The 20,225-nt window shown below is 34.5% G+C and overlaps 3 protein-coding genes across 13 annotated transcripts; 1 reads left to right on the top strand and 2 right to left on the bottom strand.

The window, feature by feature from the left end:
- Positions 1–3,224: 3,224 nt before the first annotated feature.
- Positions 3,225–8,301, bottom strand: LOC18099845 (serine/threonine-protein kinase Nek6). 2 transcript variants are annotated; one of them, XM_024603829.2, is made up of 14 exons: positions 8,263–8,301; positions 7,513–7,637; positions 7,097–7,163; positions 6,569–6,634; positions 6,376–6,422; positions 6,098–6,143; positions 5,931–6,011; positions 5,798–5,840; positions 5,639–5,688; positions 5,301–5,382; positions 5,173–5,222; positions 4,975–5,048; positions 4,739–4,790; positions 3,225–4,655 (listed from the first exon to the last, which is right to left on the bottom strand). In XM_024603829.2, the coding sequence occupies exons 1-14, from the start codon at positions 8,269–8,271 to the stop codon at positions 3,432–3,434; spliced, it is 2,016 nt and encodes a 671-aa protein (XP_024459597.2). In that variant the 5' UTR covers positions 8,272–8,301; the 3' UTR covers positions 3,225–3,431. The 2 variants fall into 2 exon arrangements, with proteins under 2 accessions (XP_024459597.2, XP_006381025.3); XM_006380963.3 differs by lacking the exon at positions 8,263–8,301 and adding an exon at positions 7,776–8,216.
- A 3,260-nt stretch (positions 8,302–11,561) lies between these two features.
- Positions 11,562–14,191, bottom strand: LOC18099846 (chaperone protein dnaJ 6). Its single transcript, XM_024603470.2, has 8 exons — positions 13,848–14,191; positions 13,277–13,375; positions 13,088–13,189; positions 12,717–12,776; positions 12,534–12,640; positions 12,348–12,430; positions 12,000–12,090; positions 11,562–11,916 (listed from the first exon to the last, which is right to left on the bottom strand). The coding sequence occupies exons 1-8, from the start codon at positions 13,998–14,000 to the stop codon at positions 11,706–11,708; spliced, it is 906 nt and encodes a 301-aa protein (XP_024459238.2). The 5' UTR covers positions 14,001–14,191; the 3' UTR covers positions 11,562–11,705.
- A 3,579-nt stretch (positions 14,192–17,770) lies between these two features.
- On the top strand, positions 17,771–19,987 carry LOC18099847 (zinc finger A20 and AN1 domain-containing stress-associated protein 8). Of its 10 annotated transcripts, none has more exons than XR_008059483.1 (4): positions 17,771–18,020; positions 18,131–18,152; positions 18,397–18,457; positions 18,530–19,123. XR_008059483.1 is itself a non-coding variant. In XM_024604228.2 (4 exons), exon 4 carries the CDS (start codon positions 19,143–19,145, stop codon positions 19,656–19,658), a length of 516 nt encoding a protein of 171 aa, XP_024459996.1. In that variant the 5' UTR covers positions 17,874–18,020; positions 18,131–18,152; positions 18,397–18,457; positions 19,130–19,142; the 3' UTR covers positions 19,659–19,987. The 10 variants fall into 10 exon arrangements, 8 of the variants coding, with proteins under 8 accessions (XP_006381027.1, XP_024459997.1, XP_024460001.1 ...); XM_024604228.2 differs by lacking the exon at positions 18,530–19,123 and adding an exon at positions 19,130–19,987 and having other exon boundaries at positions 17,874–18,020; XM_024604231.2 differs by lacking the exon at positions 18,530–19,123 and adding an exon at positions 19,130–19,987 and having other exon boundaries at positions 17,881–18,025.
- The last annotated feature ends 238 nt before the right edge of the window (positions 19,988–20,225 follow it).

Here is a 20,225-nt window from a genome sequence, read left to right on the forward strand (position 1 = left end):
AATTACTGCAACATAAGAGCAAGGAGAGATAATATCATTGAAGAAGAGATGATAGCCATGGAAACTGGCAACTCAAGCCCAGCTCCAGCGTCCATTGCTGGTGTAGGAGCAATGCTCTGTGCCATCATTCCACAACTATGCAACAATGCCACAACCACCATGGCCATCACAATGTGAACAAATGAACCACCAAACTGTGCCATAATCGCTTATCACCGAAATCTAGAGACAAAAATCTACAAGGGGGCTGATGGATTAAGTACTAATTGTGCTGGGGTTAATGTGTGTGATGAGGCAACGGGCATGGATGATGAAACTATGGAATCTACGAGGGTACTTATATAGTTCATGTCATATGTTCTTTCAATTTTTGGTGCATAGCTTGTGATCTCACAAGTATGAGTATGCCTTTTTAGTTACGGCTTGTGGGGACCGTTAAGGTGAAGGGTTGCCTTTTGGTCCCTAAAAATGTTGCCTTCTCCTGCTGATTCTACCAAAAAATGAATAAAATTCCTAGCTAAGCGACCGTGGCAGGAGGGCATTGGCCACACCACATGGCGCCGCCTCCTATGTGCCAGGTTTCACTTTTTTCTTTTCTTGTTTCTCCCGAGTCTAAAGAGGTGGAAACTCTCTTTCGCCAGCTAAATAGCCGTGGCGTAATAAGAATTGGTGGGGTTTTGATTTGGACCGTGGGTCAATCACCAACCATTTTCTTGGCCCATCTCATATTGTAAGACATGGAGTGGGCAAAAAATTTATTGTTGGGTTTTTCTCTGTAATTATTTTTTAAAATATTTTTTTTATTTAAAAATATATTAAAATAATTTTTTTATTTTTTTAAATTTTTTTTTGATATTAGCACATTAAAACAATCTAAAAATACAAAAAAAATTAATTTTTTTTAAAAAACTTTTGAAACATAAAAATAAACGGGTTTTTATTCTAATAGGAGTAGTATTTTACAAGAAATTTTGTGCTGGCTTAGATAGTAAACAGTAGTTATATCTGGTTTGAATTTAACAGAGTCAATTCCTCGTAAATGTAGATAGTCTGTGTGCATCGACCAGGTTAGTGTAGTTAGTTCTTGAATCTTAAGATACAAAGGTTAATAGAAGTTCAACCTCATGAACGTCTTTCTACTATTATAAAGAAAATTACTCCAATAAAGATTAAAACTCTCTATTTCCTTTAGGATCTTGGAGTGCAGACGGTGCAATGATGGAAAGGCACTGTCGGTAAATCTAGGTGAGGGGAGTTGACATGTCAATAAAAAGAAGAAAGGTGGCATGTCGGCTTTGATTGTGTTCATCATGTGAAAACCAAAATACAGGTAAACGATCATTATAGTAGAAGATCAAGATCAAAAAATGGTTAAAGTTTAAATGGTGTAAATTCTAATGCTTCGTTTGTTTTGAAGTGATGTTATTTCTTAGAAAAAAATTAATTTTTTTTTACGTGTTTCAATTATTTTGGTGCATTGAAGTGAAAAAAATTTAATGTATTTGGATTATTTTAGTTTATTAATGTCAAAAATAAATTTTAAAAAATAAAAAAATATTATTTTAATATATTTTTTAAAAAACAACCATTTATTCTAATATAATTCGGGAAATGTTTATCTACAAATCCTTGGACTGGGGTAGGAGATCAAATCATAGCTCATCATCTCACTTTGTTCATCCATATTTCCTTTTTGGGAGACCTAAATGATTGTCCACTTTCTAAATATAAATACATGATAAAATCTTATCCTCAATTATTATATTGATGGCAACTCTATCTCAAATTAGACGACTGTGCGTTTTTCCAGACAGGGTTATTTTTTAAAATATTCGGAAATCTAAGTGATGGACAGATAAAAATGAGAGAAGTAAATAAAATATTTTATCCAGCCACCCTAAAACCCTTGGTGCGCTAGAGCAATCATTACCAGCTCGGCAATTATCAAACCGGATTAATCTCGAGTCAAAAATAATTGCCAACTGATTCGGAAGGCATTTTCTTGGGTTTTCTGTTAATGACTTGTGGCATGCTAGCTCATAATTCAATGTTAATGACTTATGACGAGGTTATCTTTCCAAGTGCTTCAAATTAGTCTAAAACATGCCTTAAATTAATGAGTCATGATCTAATGAACATGATTTAAGATTCCGGCATATAATCCAAACCCCCAATTATTTATCTATTAAAACAACTTAACCAGCTTAACTAGGATGTGGTGTCTGAATTGTTTAATAATTTGTGCTAAAAAAACAGGCCAATTTGCAGCCAAAATTTTCTTCACCGCAAAGCTATTACAAGTAACATCAGACTGCCGTGCCAGCTACCTTGTGAATCCTGGCAACATGCAAGACCAATCATTGCAAAACTACCATTGACCATTTTCTTCCTTAAAATAGCCTCGGTGCTCCTTATAAATACGCATTCACCACCATTTGAAACCACTCAGACCTGCATAAAGCAAAACGAATCAAAACCCTTTCTTCATCTCCACGGCAGCTAGCATCACTCTTGCATTTTGCATCATGGAATTGAAGAAGATCTCCTGCGCTGTCCTCGTCGTCGCTGCCTCCATGAGTGCAGCCTTGGCAGCTGATGAGATCTCAGCTCCTGCTCCCTCCCCTACCAGTGGAGCATCCGCAACCTTGCCTGTTGTTGGATCCTTGATTGGGGCTTCCCTTGTGTCATTCTTTGCCTATTATTTGCAGTAAGCTCTTCAAACAGGAGAAAGATGATAATATACAGGAAAGGGAGTGAATAAACAAGTATCTTTGAAGGAGGGGTGGGAAAAATGGTTGATTTATGTAACAAATTAAGGTGGTTAAGATTATTCTCTGTTTATATATAATTTGATCAATTTGTTACAGATATTTTCCCTGCTCCATTTCTGTGTATTAGTTGTGATTGATGCATTGCATTTTTCTTCTTTTTTAAAAAGAAAGAAAAGAAAAGAAAAGGAACAAAAATAACAGGCCCGCCCCATTCTGCAATAAAGCATACAATTTAAGGGAAAATGTTTAGTTCAAAGGATCATTGAATTCTTTCAATTCAAAGGTCCATCCGCATATATGGGCGAGCAGAACACTAATCTATTTGATTGCTTACAAAATGATGCGTTCTTTAGCAGAGACTACATGCAGTGGAAACTTGCTTCAGAGCATCTGCATAAATTTAGGTTTAGCCTTTTGATCATTTGGTGCCTTCTGACCCACTTGACAACATAGTTCTACAAATTGTAAAGATGTTTTTTTTTCTTTTCTCAGGAGTTTATTTCCATCAAAGCCAGCAATAAAAAAACAATCCGTAAAAATGTTTCAAGTAGTACTCTCCAATCAAACAACACTCTGGAAAAACACACTATATGTCAAACACAATTAACTAGATACATTTTCTCACAACAATGAATAAATTAGTTGTAATCACCTCAAATATCAGGTCCCTTCATTGAGTTTTTGCTGAGACATGAGGCTTTTTGTCAACCAGATTGCTGTTTCTCTGGATGAGACCATTTCTTCTCCAAATGGCTTTAGCACACCAGCAAGCTCATCGATCTTTTCCTGTTTAAGTAGCCGTGCACATAGCTCTAGCAAAGACTCTAGAGCATCAGCTCTTTGTTGACTTGGATTCTCCCACTCGCTCTTGGATTCATCGCCTGTTAGTGCAGCAAGTGTGCTCAGCAATTGTGCATTAGTCATCGCATGGATATCATCTTTCTCTGTGTCCATGGAGCAATTGTTGTTTTCTGGTTTTGCTTGTATTTCATCTTTACATGGAAGTACATCATTACTTTCAGATGACAAGTACTCTATATGAGTACTTTCTGTGTATACATCAGGACTTTCTGGTTTCTGTAAGGCCTCTGCATAAGGTTCATTTACAGTTGATGGTGGGCTTTTATCATCAGAGGCGGCATCATGATTGGCACAACTCAGACTAGGCATTTCCAGTTTCCTGGTTTCATCTACTGTATCACCCTTCCCCTCTGTTTGAACTTCTTCAGGAAATTGTCCGCTGCAAAATGTTGCTTGATCCTTTGAGGTCACAATTTTGACATCAACCTCTTGCAAATCTTGAAAACGCAGAGCACTGGGTTCTTCTTCTTCATGCTGAGAATTAGGGATGCTCTCTGAGGTAGACTCAATTTCAGTGCCATCCTTTTGAGGTGGACTGCTACAATCTGCTTCATGCTGAGAATTTGGGATGCTCTCTGAGGTAGACTCAATTTCAGTGCCATCCTTTTGAGGTGGACTGCTACAATCTGCTTGCTTCTCTCCATTGCAAACACTTGTTTCAGAATCAGTGGAGCTGTCTTTAGGACCGTCAGATACTTCCACTGAACAGCTTGTAGGATCAACTGTCTTGTTTTCCAGGCTGTATTCTGTGCTAGACATTGATGTTGGCTTGTCATTCTGAGGTAAATTGCTTCGTTGTGCTTCAACATTTCTCTCAAATGGATATTCGTATTCTGGCTGCTTTGATGCACCAACGTCCTTGTCTCTGTTGTCTTTGCCAACACTGAGTTTGGCAGGCAATGATTTTCTTCTGGTTTTCTCCTTTGAGTTGTTTATGGGATATACTGGAAGAAAAACTGAAGATGCATTGCGGCAACGGAGGAGATGTGGTTGCAAATGTGGATGCCTCAATAATTCTGCAGCCTATTATGTCAAAGCGTGAAGATATAAGAATGGATTGTGGTGTTAAAATTAACAGAATAAAAACTTGGATCAGTCAAACTTACTGTTGGTCTGTGTTCTGGGTTCTTCCTCAGCATGCTCTTAATAATTTGTTTCCTGTGGCATGGAACTCATCTATTATATACTGACCAAGAGAATCATCTTATACATTCAGACCACTAAAGTTACAATGATACACGCATGGGTATTCAGGAGAAGAAAAATACAGCATGACTATTATTACGGGTGTTAAGAATAGATAAATGGAATTTAAGACAAAGTTGGGAAAGAGAGCACTTACAGCGAGGAGGAATACACAATTGGAAGAGGAGAAATGCAGGATCTGTTTATTTTGTTGATAAGTCCAGCCATATCCTGTTCAAGTTACTATTTATTTATCGTACTTTGAAGTTCATACTAAAGTAAATTGCAGGTGCTATGCTGGTAACCAAATTATATTTATGCTACATTCGTATCAGAAGATAAGACCTGTACTTACAGGAGCTCTAAATGCTGGTTGATGTGCTGCAATTTCGAACATACAGCATCCTGAAACATCAGATATATCTTATTGCCAGTGCAGAAATAAATTTGATAAATTCAAAACCATGCTTCCAGATTTCTTACCAAGTGACCATATATCTGATTTGTAGCCATAAGGTATATCTGCTAGGAGCTCGGGACACATGTAATTAGGGGAGCCAACTACCTAAGTGACATGCAAAGGCATAGAAAACAGGAAGATGAAAAGTACCATTTTATGACAAGTAGTTCAAACACCAGCTCTTAGGATTTTGTACTGGGACCCTAAATGGTACCCAAACACTATCTGAGTTGCAGGCATTAAATACATTAAGGAGTTGAGAAGAAAAGTTGTCACAGTTTGAAATCAGGGGTGTAATTTCAATTGACAAGTTAAAACAAAGTAAATTAGTAATATACTGGAGATGTAATAAAGTCCATACCGAAGAAGCAAGGTCTTCTGTGTTGAGAAGCTTTGCAAGTCCAAAGTCACCTGTTCATGCCACACAAGATAACCTACTCTTAAAAAAAGAGAAGATTTAAAATCCAAACTCGATGAAGAAGAAAATCCTTCTGACTATTATTTCTTTTGGCTTACATACCAAGGCGAATGTCATTTTCCTTTGTAAGGAATATGTTGGAACACTGGAATTCAACAAGTCAATCAGTGAGTTCATGTCAGCAGCAAAACCATTTATAATCTTTCTTTCATCACATGGGTGAGAGTAAGTATACCTTTAGATCTCTGTGAAGGACACGGTTAGAATGCAAGTAGTCCACAGCTAGCAACAATTGAGCCAACCACTTGCAGAGTTTCTGGACAACAAAACAGAAGAACAATGTTGATAACGTGAAGCTAATAATCAATAAACTTGAAGCACTTGAAAAACCTTAACGATTACCTCCTCTGGGAAAAATATTCCTCTGGCCTTCTTTATAATTGCAGCCCTGGTTGGAGGGAAAGAAAAGGAATGAGCTTTTCATTCAGCCATTCATGAAGTGTTCTAACATTGTATTTAACTTCTATCTTTACTCTTGTATTATCTTCTAATGCGAATGTTTTACATGTCAATTTTCTAGATCAGGATTTCATTTCTTAAGTGTCTGATCAGAAATATATATTTAAATTCCATCTTTTATCCCATCCAGGACAATGATACAGCCTTTCACATAAACTTACATGTCTCCTCCTTCACAGTAGCCTGTTACTATGCATACACAGTTTCCCTGCATAGCATAGAGAAACATAAACATAAGATTTTTTTGTAGGCGCAAAAGGTGGATGGGGGGGAGGTATTCTGACTCAATGTTAGTCTCAAAGCTCATAATTACCAGGACATTATACATAAAAACATTCAGAAATGATGTGTTACCTTGTCTACCCAAGAATCCTTGTACTCCACAATGTAAGGGTTATTTAGCTTCGCAATCAAGTTCATCTGCAGTGCATTTCAACCAACATTTTAGTATTTTATGCTTTGACTGAAAAATGAAAATTGTGATTATAATCATAATCATCATTGAATCTTTTAAAATTTACAAGGAGGAAAACTTTCCACAATTTGACTAGTATTTCCACAACAGCAACTAGTGCAAATGAAAAGCGACAACATTTAAAATTTGTTTACAAGGTTATACAAAAGAATACCAGTACTTCTAACACATTCTGTCATGATTAAGTAGCTTAAAGTAGATATTAAGACAAGTAAACCAGAACACCATGAATATGCTAGTTATTTTTCCAGGCTCCTAATGAGTAAAATGAATCAAATGACAAATTTGCAACAAATGTCTTAAGCAATAACTCGAAAAATATCCAAAAGCTAATTCCTTATTAACATAAAATATTCCAAATTCCCTCGTGCGGGGAAACAAAAAAGGAGTAAAAAAGTGAAGGTGACCTCCTGATGAGCTGTGCGCTTAAACTTCTCTGTCTGCTTGGCCAACCGAATCTTCTTCAACACATACCTAAGGAAAATCAAAAAAAAAAAATCAACTATTTAGACTAAAGACAATGACTGCTAGCAGACAAAGGATCGTGCCGACACAACCACTACCTACCACTGCTAAGCCAAACTCGCAAATTCGATCAAGAAAATTTATGCTTTGAATTGAAAAATCAAATTAACATAACCAGTACCAAATACCAAAACTAGTTCATCTTCTTCAATGCCAAGGATCAATTTTTGGATGCTAATATGGAAATGAAAATTTTGATTGGATTCATCAAGTGGATTACTCTAGTTATATGCAAAAGATCCATAGAGCTAAGAACAGAAACCCCAGAATAAAATTACAAGAAAACTGAATTTCTTACTTCTTTTTTTCAGTTTTATGAAGAACAAGAAAAGCAGAACCAAAAGCTCCTCTTCCAATCTGCTCAATAACTTCATAATCTTCCATCTTTGACTTCACTTCAGCAGCATCTGCCTCCATTAGAACCTTCAGCAAGAACCCAGAAAGCCACACAACACAAATGAGTCATAGCTCCATAATAAGCCGAATTAAAAGAAAATTTACAAATCCTAACACAAAGAAATCTTGGGGTTTTATGGCTAAATTCTATGTTAAGAATTTTACCTCACAAGAGAAGAAAAAGATGCAAACTTTGAAGAGAAAAGGCTAATACTGGCAGCTAGTTGTGGAATAGACAGTGTTAATTAGTTACTAGATGAGTGGAACTGATGCTGAAAAGATGTGTATAGAGACTATTGAAGCAACCATAGAGAGTGAGTGGATGGGCCTTATAGGTAAAGAGACAGTAATAAAGTAGAGTAAAGCTACATTCCGTAATTATGAGTTTGCACAACACAACTTGATTGAAAGACAAAGAGTCCGTTAAGTCGAATGATCAGTACGGTTGAAACTACATTTTGTTTGAAAATGTTTAGATAATTAATATAATTTATTGATCTTATCAAAAACTAAAACTATATTTAAAAATTCTAGCTATGAAAAGATTATAATTAATAATTTTTTCTAATTTAGTTTTTCAAACCTCAGCCACAAAAATCAAAATAAAAAATCAAATCACTAAGCAAGCTCAATCAAAGACTTGATGGCTTACTAAAAGCATAGAAAGAAAGGACTAGAGGGTAAGGTGGAGGGACACACACAAACACACTCGAGTAATGTGCTGCACATTTATATATATATACTTTTTTCTATCTACCAAATAGAAAATGAAAGAGGGAATAATAACAACAAGGGCATCAATGACAGGTATGGTAGACCAAAGAAAAAGGCAAAGGCTTTGCTTGCATTTTCAGGTTCATGGAAGATCACTTGTGTCTTAGGGGAATGTTTCCCAGCATGCAGTTGTGAAGTCACCATCCTTGAATCTTAATTTTAGTACAAAAATGTCTTGTATAATCTGAAATTAGTTTTGGTTTGGGAGATTAGCTATGTGCATCTACTAGAAAGCTGCATAATTTTTGTGCTGTTGTTCATGTGGGTTTTTGGCTTTAAGGGCACATGATGAATGTCCTAAATTTTTGTTTTTGAACCAATAAAGTACTTTACCATATCCATCTTCGGGTATGATCATGGGGTTTGGAAATACTTTAGTTGGGACCTAATTTAAGTAAGAAAAATGAATTACAGGCTCAAATATTCAATGAAGACCAAGTTTGTGACCAGATCTTCACTGACTGAGCAGCTGGGTCGGTGGACCAGAGGATGCAATATGTGTGAAGCTTGGATGAAAGTTATTCTGTTGCTTTAGTTTAGGAAAATAATGGACCCCAAACTTTAATATCCAACAGGAAAAATGACCTAAGCTTTTGTGTCGAGCAATGAGGTATGGTGTCAATATAGCGTGAATGGTGATCTTGCTGCTAAACATGTAAAGAAAAAGAAATTGTCGAATTGCTCCTCGTGCAAAGAATCAGCTAAGATATCGCTTCTAGCTGCAAAAAACAAGATCTGAATCAGCATATGCGTGATGAAGTTCGACAGCTACAAAGGGTAACAAATGTCTGCTGGGCTCGGTGATTATCCCCAACTCCACAAATGAAGTAAAATTCCAAGAGAGGTCCATACAAGTCCCAGTTAGATAGTCTTTTTTCTTTTTCAAGCTTAGCACTTTTCCTAGCAGTAGCCCATACGCAATACATGGTTCAAGTTTGTCTCGTTATTATCGACATTTTACACTAACCTGGCCGTAGCAGGAAAAGAAGCTGCTGCTGAAAAATCAATGATTGTCTGGTATGAAATCGAGATAAATTGCTTTCCATTCAATCTAGCCAATACTACATTGCTTGCATATATTGTATTGCGTATTATATCAATTTTTTTAATATAAAAAATATTAAAAATTAGTGACATGTTTTAAAAAATTAAGAGAAATTCACTACCGTATTATAGACCCAAATGATCTAATAAGCTTGTTTCATTCAATTTTATGATAAAATAAAGACATTGATAACAAATTGATTGAATTAAAAAAAAACAAAATTATCATGATGACATGCATAGAAAGAATGCTTGTTGAATGGAAAAAAATTATGATGCTCAATGTTTACCCAATTCAATATTAAAAGTTGAAATTAAAAAAAAAAATCCAAATTAACCTTAGCTAACATATTAAACTTGCGTCATGAGTTGTGAGGCCAAGAGAACCCCATAAATAGCAAATAAAAAAAATAATGTTCAATTCTTAACAAACTTAATGTGAAATGATTAAATCGAAAAAAAAATCAATTAACAAAAAAACAAAAAAGAAGAAGTTAAAGCCTAGTAAGTCCACCAAACCCCACAACCCGGATTATGCTAACAGAATAACCTAATAAAAAGCAAAATAGAAAAGACCATAAAACTAAATCATATATCCAACTCAATACTAAAGAATGAAACTGAAAAAAAAAAATTAAGTCAACTCAGGAAAACTCGTGATCTATTTCATAAAAACAAGATAACCCAAAACTCATAACCCACAAAAAAAAAATGAAAAAAATCACGAAACTCAATTTCTAACAAGGATAAAATTGAAAAAGAAAATTAAAGTAAAAAAATGACCTAAGAAAAAGACCAATGTTAACTTGAGTTAACATTTAAACCCCGCGACCTCAGTTTATAAGAACATGATCACCCCATTAGAAGAAAAAAAAACATTAAGTTCAATTTCTAACCAACTCAATGTTAAAGGATTGAATTGAAAAATATAAAATATAAAACATGATCCAAAGCCAAAAATAACAACCAAAAGAATAAGGACATAAAATGACAAGATACCTTTTAATTTTGACAAATCAATACGAATCCCAAAAAATAAGAGAGAAAAGAGAGAGGGGAAGAAAGAAAAGGTCATCGAAGCCTCACCGTTGCTCCTTCATCGACACGCATTGCAGTACCCGAAAACTCTCGGCGAGCCGCTTCCAAAGCCACCATGGAAGGTGATGTTTCAACATTAGAGAAAGTCGCACGCATCGCCATATCACAATGGCCTCATTCCACACACGCCAATCATGTTATAATGCCCATCCTTTCCAATCCTGATAATGTTTTTAAGTATCAAATTTAATATCTTAAAGCTTTAATTATTTTGGATCAATAAAATTAAATTTTATTTTGCAAAATCAAGCATCGCATTAATCGCATGTTAAAATTTTTCATCATTATCACAGAATCCTCATATCTAGGCAACAAAAAAACCAAACAATCAAGTCCAACAAAAAAAAAACTCAATGTTAAAGGATAAAATTAAAAAAAAAATCAAATAACAAAAAAAAAAAGGTTGATCTCTCCTATGTTTGCTCTTTTAATACTAGTCTAGTGTTAAAATTGGATCCCATAGCGATAATTGTTTTAATTCAATTTAATTTTGTTAAATTCATCTAAATCAAGCATCAATCAAGGGTTAATTCTATTTCTCACCATCACATGTAACAAATAGCATGCCAAACACAACAAATAACAAACTCCAATCCCAAAATACAATGGAAAAAAATCAAATGGAAAAAAAATCAAATGACCAAAAAAATTGAATAAAAAAGAAGAGAGAACTTCGTGCAAATCCATAGCGTTTCCTGTCACAATGCACATGAAATGTCTCTTTTAGTTTTTTTCTTAATTCTGTTTGGAGCAATCTTCAGCTTCCCGAATAACCACGCCCAGATGCATGGGTTATCCAGCCAAGGCTCAAAGGCCAAGACCGGAGGTGCCTTTGGATTCCTTCAAAAAATACCTTGGAGAAACGAGGACGGCTGAGGTCACGGTTTACATCTTGCATTATCAAAGTTAGCACTGGCTTTATGCAAAAGTTAAAGACATGCAACGCGGAGTTTAAAAAAAAAATGCCCATGCAAGCCTTTGACTGGATCCAGATTTTACAGCCAAAACCTGAAGTAAGAGATACTGCATCCAAAATGTTATCAAGATGGGCCCTTAATGCACACACCGGGCAATCCCATTCATTGAAATAACTAGAACAAAGACATTTGCATCTAGGGCTCACAGTAAAAAACATTTGTACAAAAACAAGTTCTACTTTAAAACACTGTCGCGATGAAGTTACTTTTGATTCGACTTCTTGGAGCCCTTACGGCGGCTTTCCATTTTCTTCTGTATTGCTTCAAATTCTTCTTCAGTAGGTTCTGAACTTGCATTGCTCCCGCCATATTTGGACTCCAGGGACGAGAGAAAGGAAGTCACCTGGTTCTTCCTCTTACTCTGGCGCTCAGATATGATTGCAAATAGATCTGCTTCTGGCTCCTTTTTGGACCTGCAAAAGATAAAACACAATATTAAAATATTTATGGGCAACTTATTAAAATATGAAAAAAAAACATATCCTAGAATACTCACTTCTCCCTCCTTTTTAAAGGGTTGGTGGGCGGTTTTGTTTCAGATATTCGTTTTGCCCATTTCTGGTAAGCTTTGGTTCTCTTCACTTCCCCTACAAAAGTTAAAAAAAAATGTCATGGAAGCTAACAAGCCATGTGGTCTCAGCTTCCCATTTTTAAGCTAAAGATATGGAATCAGATTTAATAAAGATATGATAATCTCAAGATGGAACCAACAAGCCATGTGGTCTCAGATTCCCAGTTTTCGTGTTAAGGTATAAAAACAGTCACAAAGATTTTAACCCATGGAAATGCATAGATGGAACATTTGCTGACCACCTATCTTACAGAGTTTAGTGTAATCTGTTACCTGCAGATATTGCCTCATCCAGAATGTCCTTGAATCGGTGTGAATCGAGCTTAGGATCAGAGCAAAGCATTGAGCAGAAGAGCCTGAAAACAGGGGGGAAATGTCCAATATCATACTATAAAGTCCGCAAAAAGGAAGTTCAATTGAAACTAGAAAGCCAGGGATAAAAGTCTGAAACTACAGTACCTGCTCATGTTACCCTGCCACTCCTTATAGAGGTCAATCAAATCCTTCTTCTCTGAATCAGATCCTCTATAATTTGCTTCAAACTCTTCAATATCAGCTTCAGTGACCTGAATTTGAAGCCCGGTGTCAACTCAAGCTATTGGAAAACCAAAATAATAGTACATGAAAACCAGATAAAATGACCTTTTTGTAAAAATTTCTGAAAAAATCCTTCAAATTCTGAACAACATCCCCTGCAAGATCCTGATCAACAAGAAAAGAAGCAATGAGGTTCACAATGCTTGATGAAAAGAGAACATTTCGATTCCCCAAAAAAGTAAATCATTCATTTTTATTTTCAGAGCAATGTAATGAATTAATTTTTGTTCCTTTCACATTAATAAGAAAAAAAAAACTCGCAAGTTTTTTTGCAAGCAATGGCAGACTGTTTCTGCCCTCAAAATCAAATGCTATAAATTATATACAGCAAATTTTAGCACCCAGAGAGTGTCCTGTAATCCTAGACTCGTTAATCCTTATAAAAATAACTAAAAACAAAAACAGGAAGCACTTACAGCATCATCAACACAGCCAGTCTGATCATAGACTGCCCTTTTTTCCTCATCACCAAGAATTGATATCACCTTTTGCAATAGCTGAAATTTCTCCTTGGCATCCTATTTGAAGACAAAATGACATTTCATAAAGAATTATTACTGAAAAATAAAGACAAATAAGAAAAAACTGGAACCGAAACAAATTACCTCATCACCAGGATTTTTATCAGGATGGAGTCTCAAGGCCAACTTATAGTACGCTTTCTTTATTTCCTGCTGAGATGCTGCCTTCTCAACACCAAGAACCTACAACAAGTGGGTTTTCATTTGGTTATCTCACTTCATTACAAATTACAAAGCTAATTGAATCACAAAGCAAAACAAGGCGAGAATATTAAAAATATATTTTAATGAAACAATTCAGTAGGATTAAGAATGTCTTCTCCCTACTCTTAAACATATTCCCCAACTCCGATTTACATACCGCAGCTTCACCAATTCAACATTTGTAATAATGCCATTGTAAGTTATCCAATCAAGAATCAACAGAGTTGCAGCAAAAACAAGAAACCCTAATTTACCATTTAGACCATATACAAGCATTCAATAGAATTTGAGCCAAACTGCAACCAGAGCACAAATAAAACAAAAACCTAGAAAAACCCATATGAGAATTTTAAGAAATAACGAGAGAAAAAAAACCACTGATCTAAAGTCAAATATAAGGCCAAAACATCATTAACCAGCCAAGCAAGATGTAAATGTTTCGTTTCATTACCTCGTAGAGACTCTTCTCGTTTGCAGAGGATTGAGTCATATGTTCTTGCTGTTCCTCTTCTTCTACTTCGGATTCCATCTCTTCATCCACTTCGGATTCAATTTCTTCTTCTTCCTGACGAGAAACCCTAGTTTTCTTCCCTTTCCTTCCCATTTTAGCTTTCAATTTTGTGTGCAAAATGGCTTGAGAAAGAGTGAAAACAATGGAAGAGAGGGGTTTGTTTCTTTTTTAAAATGATGTTATTGGGCATTTTTAATTCCCGCCCCCTCGCTCAATTTCCCGCCTGAATTTTGTAATTTGTTGGCTCCCCTCGTGATCAATTAACGTGTACTTTTTTTTTTTTTTTTTACAGCGAAGATATTCTCCATCTAATTTTATGCATAGAAAATGAAGGTTTTTAAAGCGAATACTCCTAGATATTTTAAATAAATCTATTTATCTTTAAAGGCATATTTAGAATTAGAGAGATTGTTATTCAATAGTTTTTTATTTAAAAATATATTAAAATAATATTTTTATTTATTTTTTAAAATTTATTTTTAATATTAATACATATAAACAATAAAAAAAACATTTAAAAAATGATAAAATACATTTCTACTCTAGAAAGAGCTTGAGATCTCCTTTTTCCTCGTCTCTTATGCTTTGTTTGTTTCAAGAAAACCAGATTCCTGAAATTTATTTTCCTTATTTTTTTATGTTTGGTAACCATCCGGAAAGCTAGTCAAAGAAAAATTGTTTCCAATAAAAAAAAACAACTGGCTTTTGTCACAGGAAAGTGTTTTCCTTTCTTTGTCAAAAGGAAAACACTTTCCTATGGCATTGACTCATACACGTTTGTACAAATTAGGTGAAGAGAGAATTAACTTGCTTGGAAGTATTGAGGTTTTCTAACCTCGAAAGTTTGTCGTAGATCTCACAAACCTTTTCTATCAACAGCTCTTCCTAGCAACCCATGAGAACACTTCAGGGGAGAGTTTTTGAACAAAAGCTAGCTACAACCCTGGTAAAGCCAAGAGACAGTGTTCTTCGAACCTCCACGGGGGGCTTTAAATATGAAGATTGAAACAAGTGCCTCTCACCAAGCTCTGCATCTCCATTATAGCAATGGCCATTCATAGCCTGACACGTTTAGGGAAAACGGATTCACAAAAAAAAACTTTATCCAAAACACCAATCAAAATATTTTTGTATTTATTTATCTTTTAAAAAAATCTTAATACAAAAAAAAAACCCAAATATCTAACTCTTACTATAAACTAATTTGACTTTCTTCATATGAAAAAAAATAAACTTATTTTAAGCTTTTAAAATTAAAAAAAATATTAATAGGTTTCAATTAAGAAATATTTCACAATGTTATTTCTCTATAATATGATATAATATATATAGTTATATTTTATAAAATAAACTATATATGAATATAGAATATAATAAAAAAATTTATCATTATACTTTTTAGATTTCATTCTTTTATTGTAAGTGATTAAATATTATATTAAATATTATATATATATTAGATAAACTTGAAAAAAAATTGATTTATTAATAAATTATTTTCCAGTTTATTTTTCATAACATAACCAAATACTGGAAAGTGTTTTCCAGTTTATTTTCCATAATACTACCCAATATCAAAAAATAATTTATTTTTCTCGAAATTTATTTTTAGAAAAGAAACAATTTTTCTATAAATAAACAGAGTCTTAGTATGCTCTGGATCGATGGGTGGCTGGGAAGGATGAAGTCAGCTACAAGGAGTTGAAGAATGAGAAGTGTAGCTCCACCGTGGTGGATGTCAAATTTTCTCCCTCTCGTTCAACGTCGTGTTGCTTTAAGGCAATTTTAGGCGATCGACGAGTGGAGCTAGTATAGAGGGCCTATGGATTATGACTGCGATAGGAGTTAGCACAGCTTTTGAAAAGGGTATCCATGCTAGAGAGGATGTTTGGCAGTGTGATAACAGTTGTTTTTCAAATAATTTTTTGTGCCGAAATATATGCTAATGATTTTTTTTTATTTTTTAAAAATTATTTTTGATATCAGCATATCAAAACGATCCAAAACGTAAAAACCATATTAAATTTTAACAAAAAAAAATTTAAATTTTTTGAGACCCAAACATGTTCCTAGTCGGCTGTTGAGCAGCGCAGATGACGGTTTGAATTGGAGGCCATTTGATGCATGTTCTTCTCTTCTTTGTTAGTTTTGGGATTTCTAGGGATTTTAGGCTCCTGTTATGTACTTTATGTTGCCTTGTTTGGTAATTGGTAGGCTAAAGAGTTTAGTTTTTTTTTAAAAAAATATTTTTAAATTTATTCATTAAATTTTAGTTATTCATTCTCTCCCACAAAAAAAAAATCTATTTTTTTTCATGTTAAATAATTTTATCAGAAAATCCATTAATAAAAATTTAAAGCTAAAATATTTGTAAATAAAATAAATTCTTAATCCATAAACTATTAAATATAAATATAAATAACTATAGAGTATACGAGTTAGGTTGGATTGATCAGGTTTCAAAAACCCTAACCCACCATCCAACCTATAATATTTATTTTTAAAATTTTTTAATCCAATATTTTTTATAATATATATATTATCCAACTTTTTTAAACACCCTAATCCTTTCTAAAATTTGTCGCAAACACCTTCCATACAATGCGTGGAATTTTGGAAATGGTTGATTCTCCGATCCGACCGGCATGCAAAACTTTTTTTTATCACCGTTTCTTATAACTTCATGCATTTTCTACAACATATAATATTTTTTTACCAATATATTAATTCACGTATAAATTGATTTAAATTAATCATAGTTATTTTATCCGTAATTTGTTGAATAGGTTGAAAGTTGACATGGAAAAAAAAGTTGGAGGTTGACAACGAAAGAAAGACATAACTAATAATTCATGGTATAATCTGCAGCTGAAGCTTTTCTTTTTTGATAATTAATTCAGGATCTGGACACTTAAAATTCCTCCGAGTATCATAAAGAATCATGATGAACGTGCCAAATTCGTCATTTGAAATAATTATTATTGATAATTCCAGGATTTAAAAAGGAAAAAAATCCCTAATATAAAATAAAAATATTTGAAGACAAAGCCAATTCGACTTTGCTAGCCGATCCCACGAGCTCTCCGAGACAGGTCGGTCCAATACATGACGAATAGATGAAAAGTAAATTCCAAATCAATAATGGCAAGAGGAGTAAATAAAAACCTTTTAGAGGGTGATTAGTCGAATTTTACCGACTCTGTGGAAGGCGTTTGGTGGCCGAGAAAAGGTATCAAAGAGTCTTAATTCTCAAATAAAGAACAGAGATATAAATATTAGAAGATAAATGGTGCTTCTGAGCCTTCACCTCCCGAAGTTGTCTTATTTTAGCCATCTTCTATGTTTTATCCCAATATTACCCTTCCATTTCTATTTTCTTCGATCTTGACATCATCCTACTAGTTTCGATCTTGTTTTAATTCCAGCTTTTCTTTATTATCGCCATTTTTTTTTTATAATTAGAGGGATTTAGTGACCTATAATCAAACTAAAAAATATAACAATATGAAATTATAACCATGTAAAATCAACCCAAAATAGCCCTGAGCTCTTATTTTTAAACCTCCAAGACTTTTTACTTGTTAAAACATGATTGTTTAGTCAATAATTACTATAACCATTTTTTAGCTGCGATGTCGTCGAATTTCTCAAAATACACATAGAAATTTAAAGGGTGAAAGTGTTTGGGATTTAAAAATTTTATTTTTTTTGTTTTCTAATCATTTTAATATCAAAAATAAATTTAAAAAAATAAAAAATTATATTATTTAAATATATTTTTATATAAAAATACTTTAAAAACAATCACAGTTTATTATACTAAATAAGCACGGAGTAACATTGATGCGGTTATAGAATAAACGAGAGATGGTATTTGGACAAAAAATGATAAAAGTACCAAACTAAGATAATTTCGAGAGTAAAAGGATCAAATAACACGATTAGCCCTAAATTTATATCGACAAACAAATAGTAATAGAAATGTTAAGAATATCAAAAACAAACACCACCGAAAAATAGCCCAGTCTCTCTCCCTCTCCCTCCCTCTCCCTCTTTCTTTAGTCTCGATTTCTTCGATAATCAAATACGATTGATTCTATCTCCCCGATTAGGGTAAGGTTGTCTCTGATTATTTTTTCTTGTCTTCTTCTATATTTATTCATTTAGTTAAGGTTGCTTTTTAAATTTGAAATTTGAATTTTTTTTTGGTTCGATTTTGTTAGATCGGCCAAAATTATCAAACAGGTTAGTGGATTTTTTTTATATTTGTTTTATTATTTATGTCTGAATCAAACTTGATGAGAAATTAAATGAAAGGGAATCCTGATTAATTAATTTAAATGAATTTTTTTTTGCAAATTACGGCTTCTAAATACTGAATTCTGTGTATTAATTGTGAAACTGAGTGTTTTATGTCTATCTATGCATGTTTTGTAGTGAATTTTCAATGATTTATTGACTAGTTAGTGTTTTATGTCTATCTATGCAGTTTTTACAGATATTGATCGGCTTAGATGCTGTTTTGGGTATCTGGGGTGTCATGTTATAAGGTGAAATGATTGTTTTTGTTTAATTTTTGACGAGTAACAATTCTTCAAAGTGATAGATAGGTTCCATTTTAGGTAATCAGGAGTACACAGAAGCTGGGAAGGTTTGGTTTTACTTGGTTTGAGTCAAAAAGAGCAGCAGATAATATGGCTCTTGGTTGGGAAGTTGAGGACGGGGAGGGTGCGTGTTGAATGAAAAATTCCCTCTTTTATTTCTCTTGCATAAGAAGGCGTGGCATGACTTTTCTAGCTGCTTAAACTCACTTTAATGCTCATGCATATGAATCTCATCTCCTTTCTCGACTTTGGCTCCTTCGGGTGGTGTGGGCATGTGACAATTTCAGGAATAGAAGTTAGGGTGTAGGCACTGTTGTCTTTCGTCTGTGTGGAAACTTCAATTACTTGTGAACTAGGGCGCCTTGATGGTGTAGGTAAAAGTTAGCTGCTCTTTTTGCATGCCCTTGTTTCTCCTTTTTAGCTATTTGCTTGTGTACTTGTTATTAGGAAGTTGGACATCCTATCTGAGTGTTTGAACCAAAGTATGCATTTGCGCAGTTGGTACATGAAGGATTGTGCTTATATTCTATGAAAATTAGCATCAGTCTGGCAGACAATGAATGGGATGTTGTGTTTTCTTGTGTGCTCTGGCTGTATTTCAAGGTGATTTTCCTGCAGGACTTTTGAGAAGATGGAGTCTCATGATGAGACTGGATGCCAGGCTCCAGAGGGCCCCATCCTCTGCATCAATAACTGCGGCTTCTTTGGAAGTGCTGCTACAATGAACATGTGCTCCAAGTGCCACAAGGACATAATCCTGAAGCAGCAACAGGCTCAATTGGCAGCATCATCCATCGAGAGCATTGTGAATGGCAACTCTAGCGGAAATGGAAAAGAACCTGTGGTTGCTGTTGCTGTTGATGTACAGTCTGCACCAGTAGAGGTGAAAATCATCTCTACAGAACCATCAAGTGCAACTTCAAGCAAGCCTTCTGAGATGAAGGCAAAAGAGGGACCCAGTAGGTGTACCTCTTGCCGAAAGCGTGTCGGTTTAACAGGGTTCAGTTGTAGATGTGGAAACCTGTTCTGTGCAGTTCATCGCTACTCTGATAAGCATAACTGTCGCTTTGATTATCGGAATGCTGCTCGGGATGCTATTGCTAAAGCCAACCCAGTTGTCAGGGCAGAGAAGCTGGATAAAATCTAAGAGTCATGGACTGAAGTGATTGTTTATGTAATCAAGTATGATTCTTCTCTTTCTATCCATGAGTCTTGGTTTAAGTATGGCTGCTTTGTCGTGTTAGGTGTCCTTTATTGATAAAAATGATTCAGGTCATGATAGGAGGACATCTTTGCAGTCTAAGGAACTTTATATTCCTAGTTGATTGGCGAGGATTCCTTTGTTGGCTCCAGTGTGTAAGTCTTTGTTTGTGCTGGTTTGTGGACATCTTTGTGGGTTACTTTGTAATGTTATTTGCTGGTTGGAATGCATTTCTTTCTGGCAGTACATGGAAAATGTACCTGCCCCACTGCTTCTATCCGTGCATTTTTCATTTGTTCATAAATGTTTTAGCAGTTCAATGCGTTTACTCTAGCTATCTGCTCTACAAAGGTCTGAAGCAATGTTGAGTAAAACCAATTACTGGCAGCCTGTTTTCACTTTCGGCTTGATCTCTTGCTTTATATTTGGATAAAGGGTTCCTTGAGCTGTAGATGTCTACCATCAAAAAGCTCAAGGATGTTTTATTTTATAAACTTTTCATATGTAGTCTTT

The sequence above is a fragment of the Populus trichocarpa genome, chromosome 6 (genome assembly GCF_000002775.5).
Source record: "Populus trichocarpa isolate Nisqually-1 chromosome 6, P.trichocarpa_v4.1, whole genome shotgun sequence".
In the NCBI taxonomy this organism is placed as follows: domain Eukaryota; kingdom Viridiplantae; phylum Streptophyta; class Magnoliopsida; order Malpighiales; family Salicaceae; genus Populus; species Populus trichocarpa.

Coding starts and splice junctions, on each gene's coding strand:
- LOC18099846 (XM_024603470.2), bottom strand. CDS start 14,000: ATGGGAAGGAAAGGGAAGAAAACTAGGGTTTCTCGTCAGGAAGAAGAA. Junction 13,376..13,847: donor ACGAGAAGAGTCTCTACGAG/GTAATGAAACGA, acceptor CACTTGTTGTAG/GTTCTTGGTGTTGAGAAGGC. Junction 11,917..11,999: donor CCTTTAAAAAGGAGGGAGAA/GTGAGTATTCTA, acceptor TATCTTTTGCAG/GTCCAAAAAGGAGCCAGAAG.
- LOC18099845 (XM_024603829.2), bottom strand. Junction 6,423..6,568: donor AGGATTCTTGGGTAGACAAG/GTAACACATCAT, acceptor TATGCTATGCAG/GGAAACTGTGTATGCATAGT. Junction 5,049..5,172: donor AACCAGCATTTAGAGCTCCT/GTAAGTACAGGT, acceptor TAACTTGAACAG/GATATGGCTGGACTTATCAA.
- LOC18099847 (XM_006380965.3), top strand. CDS start 19,143: ATGGAGTCTCATGATGAGACTGGATGCCAGGCTCCAGAGGGCCCCATC.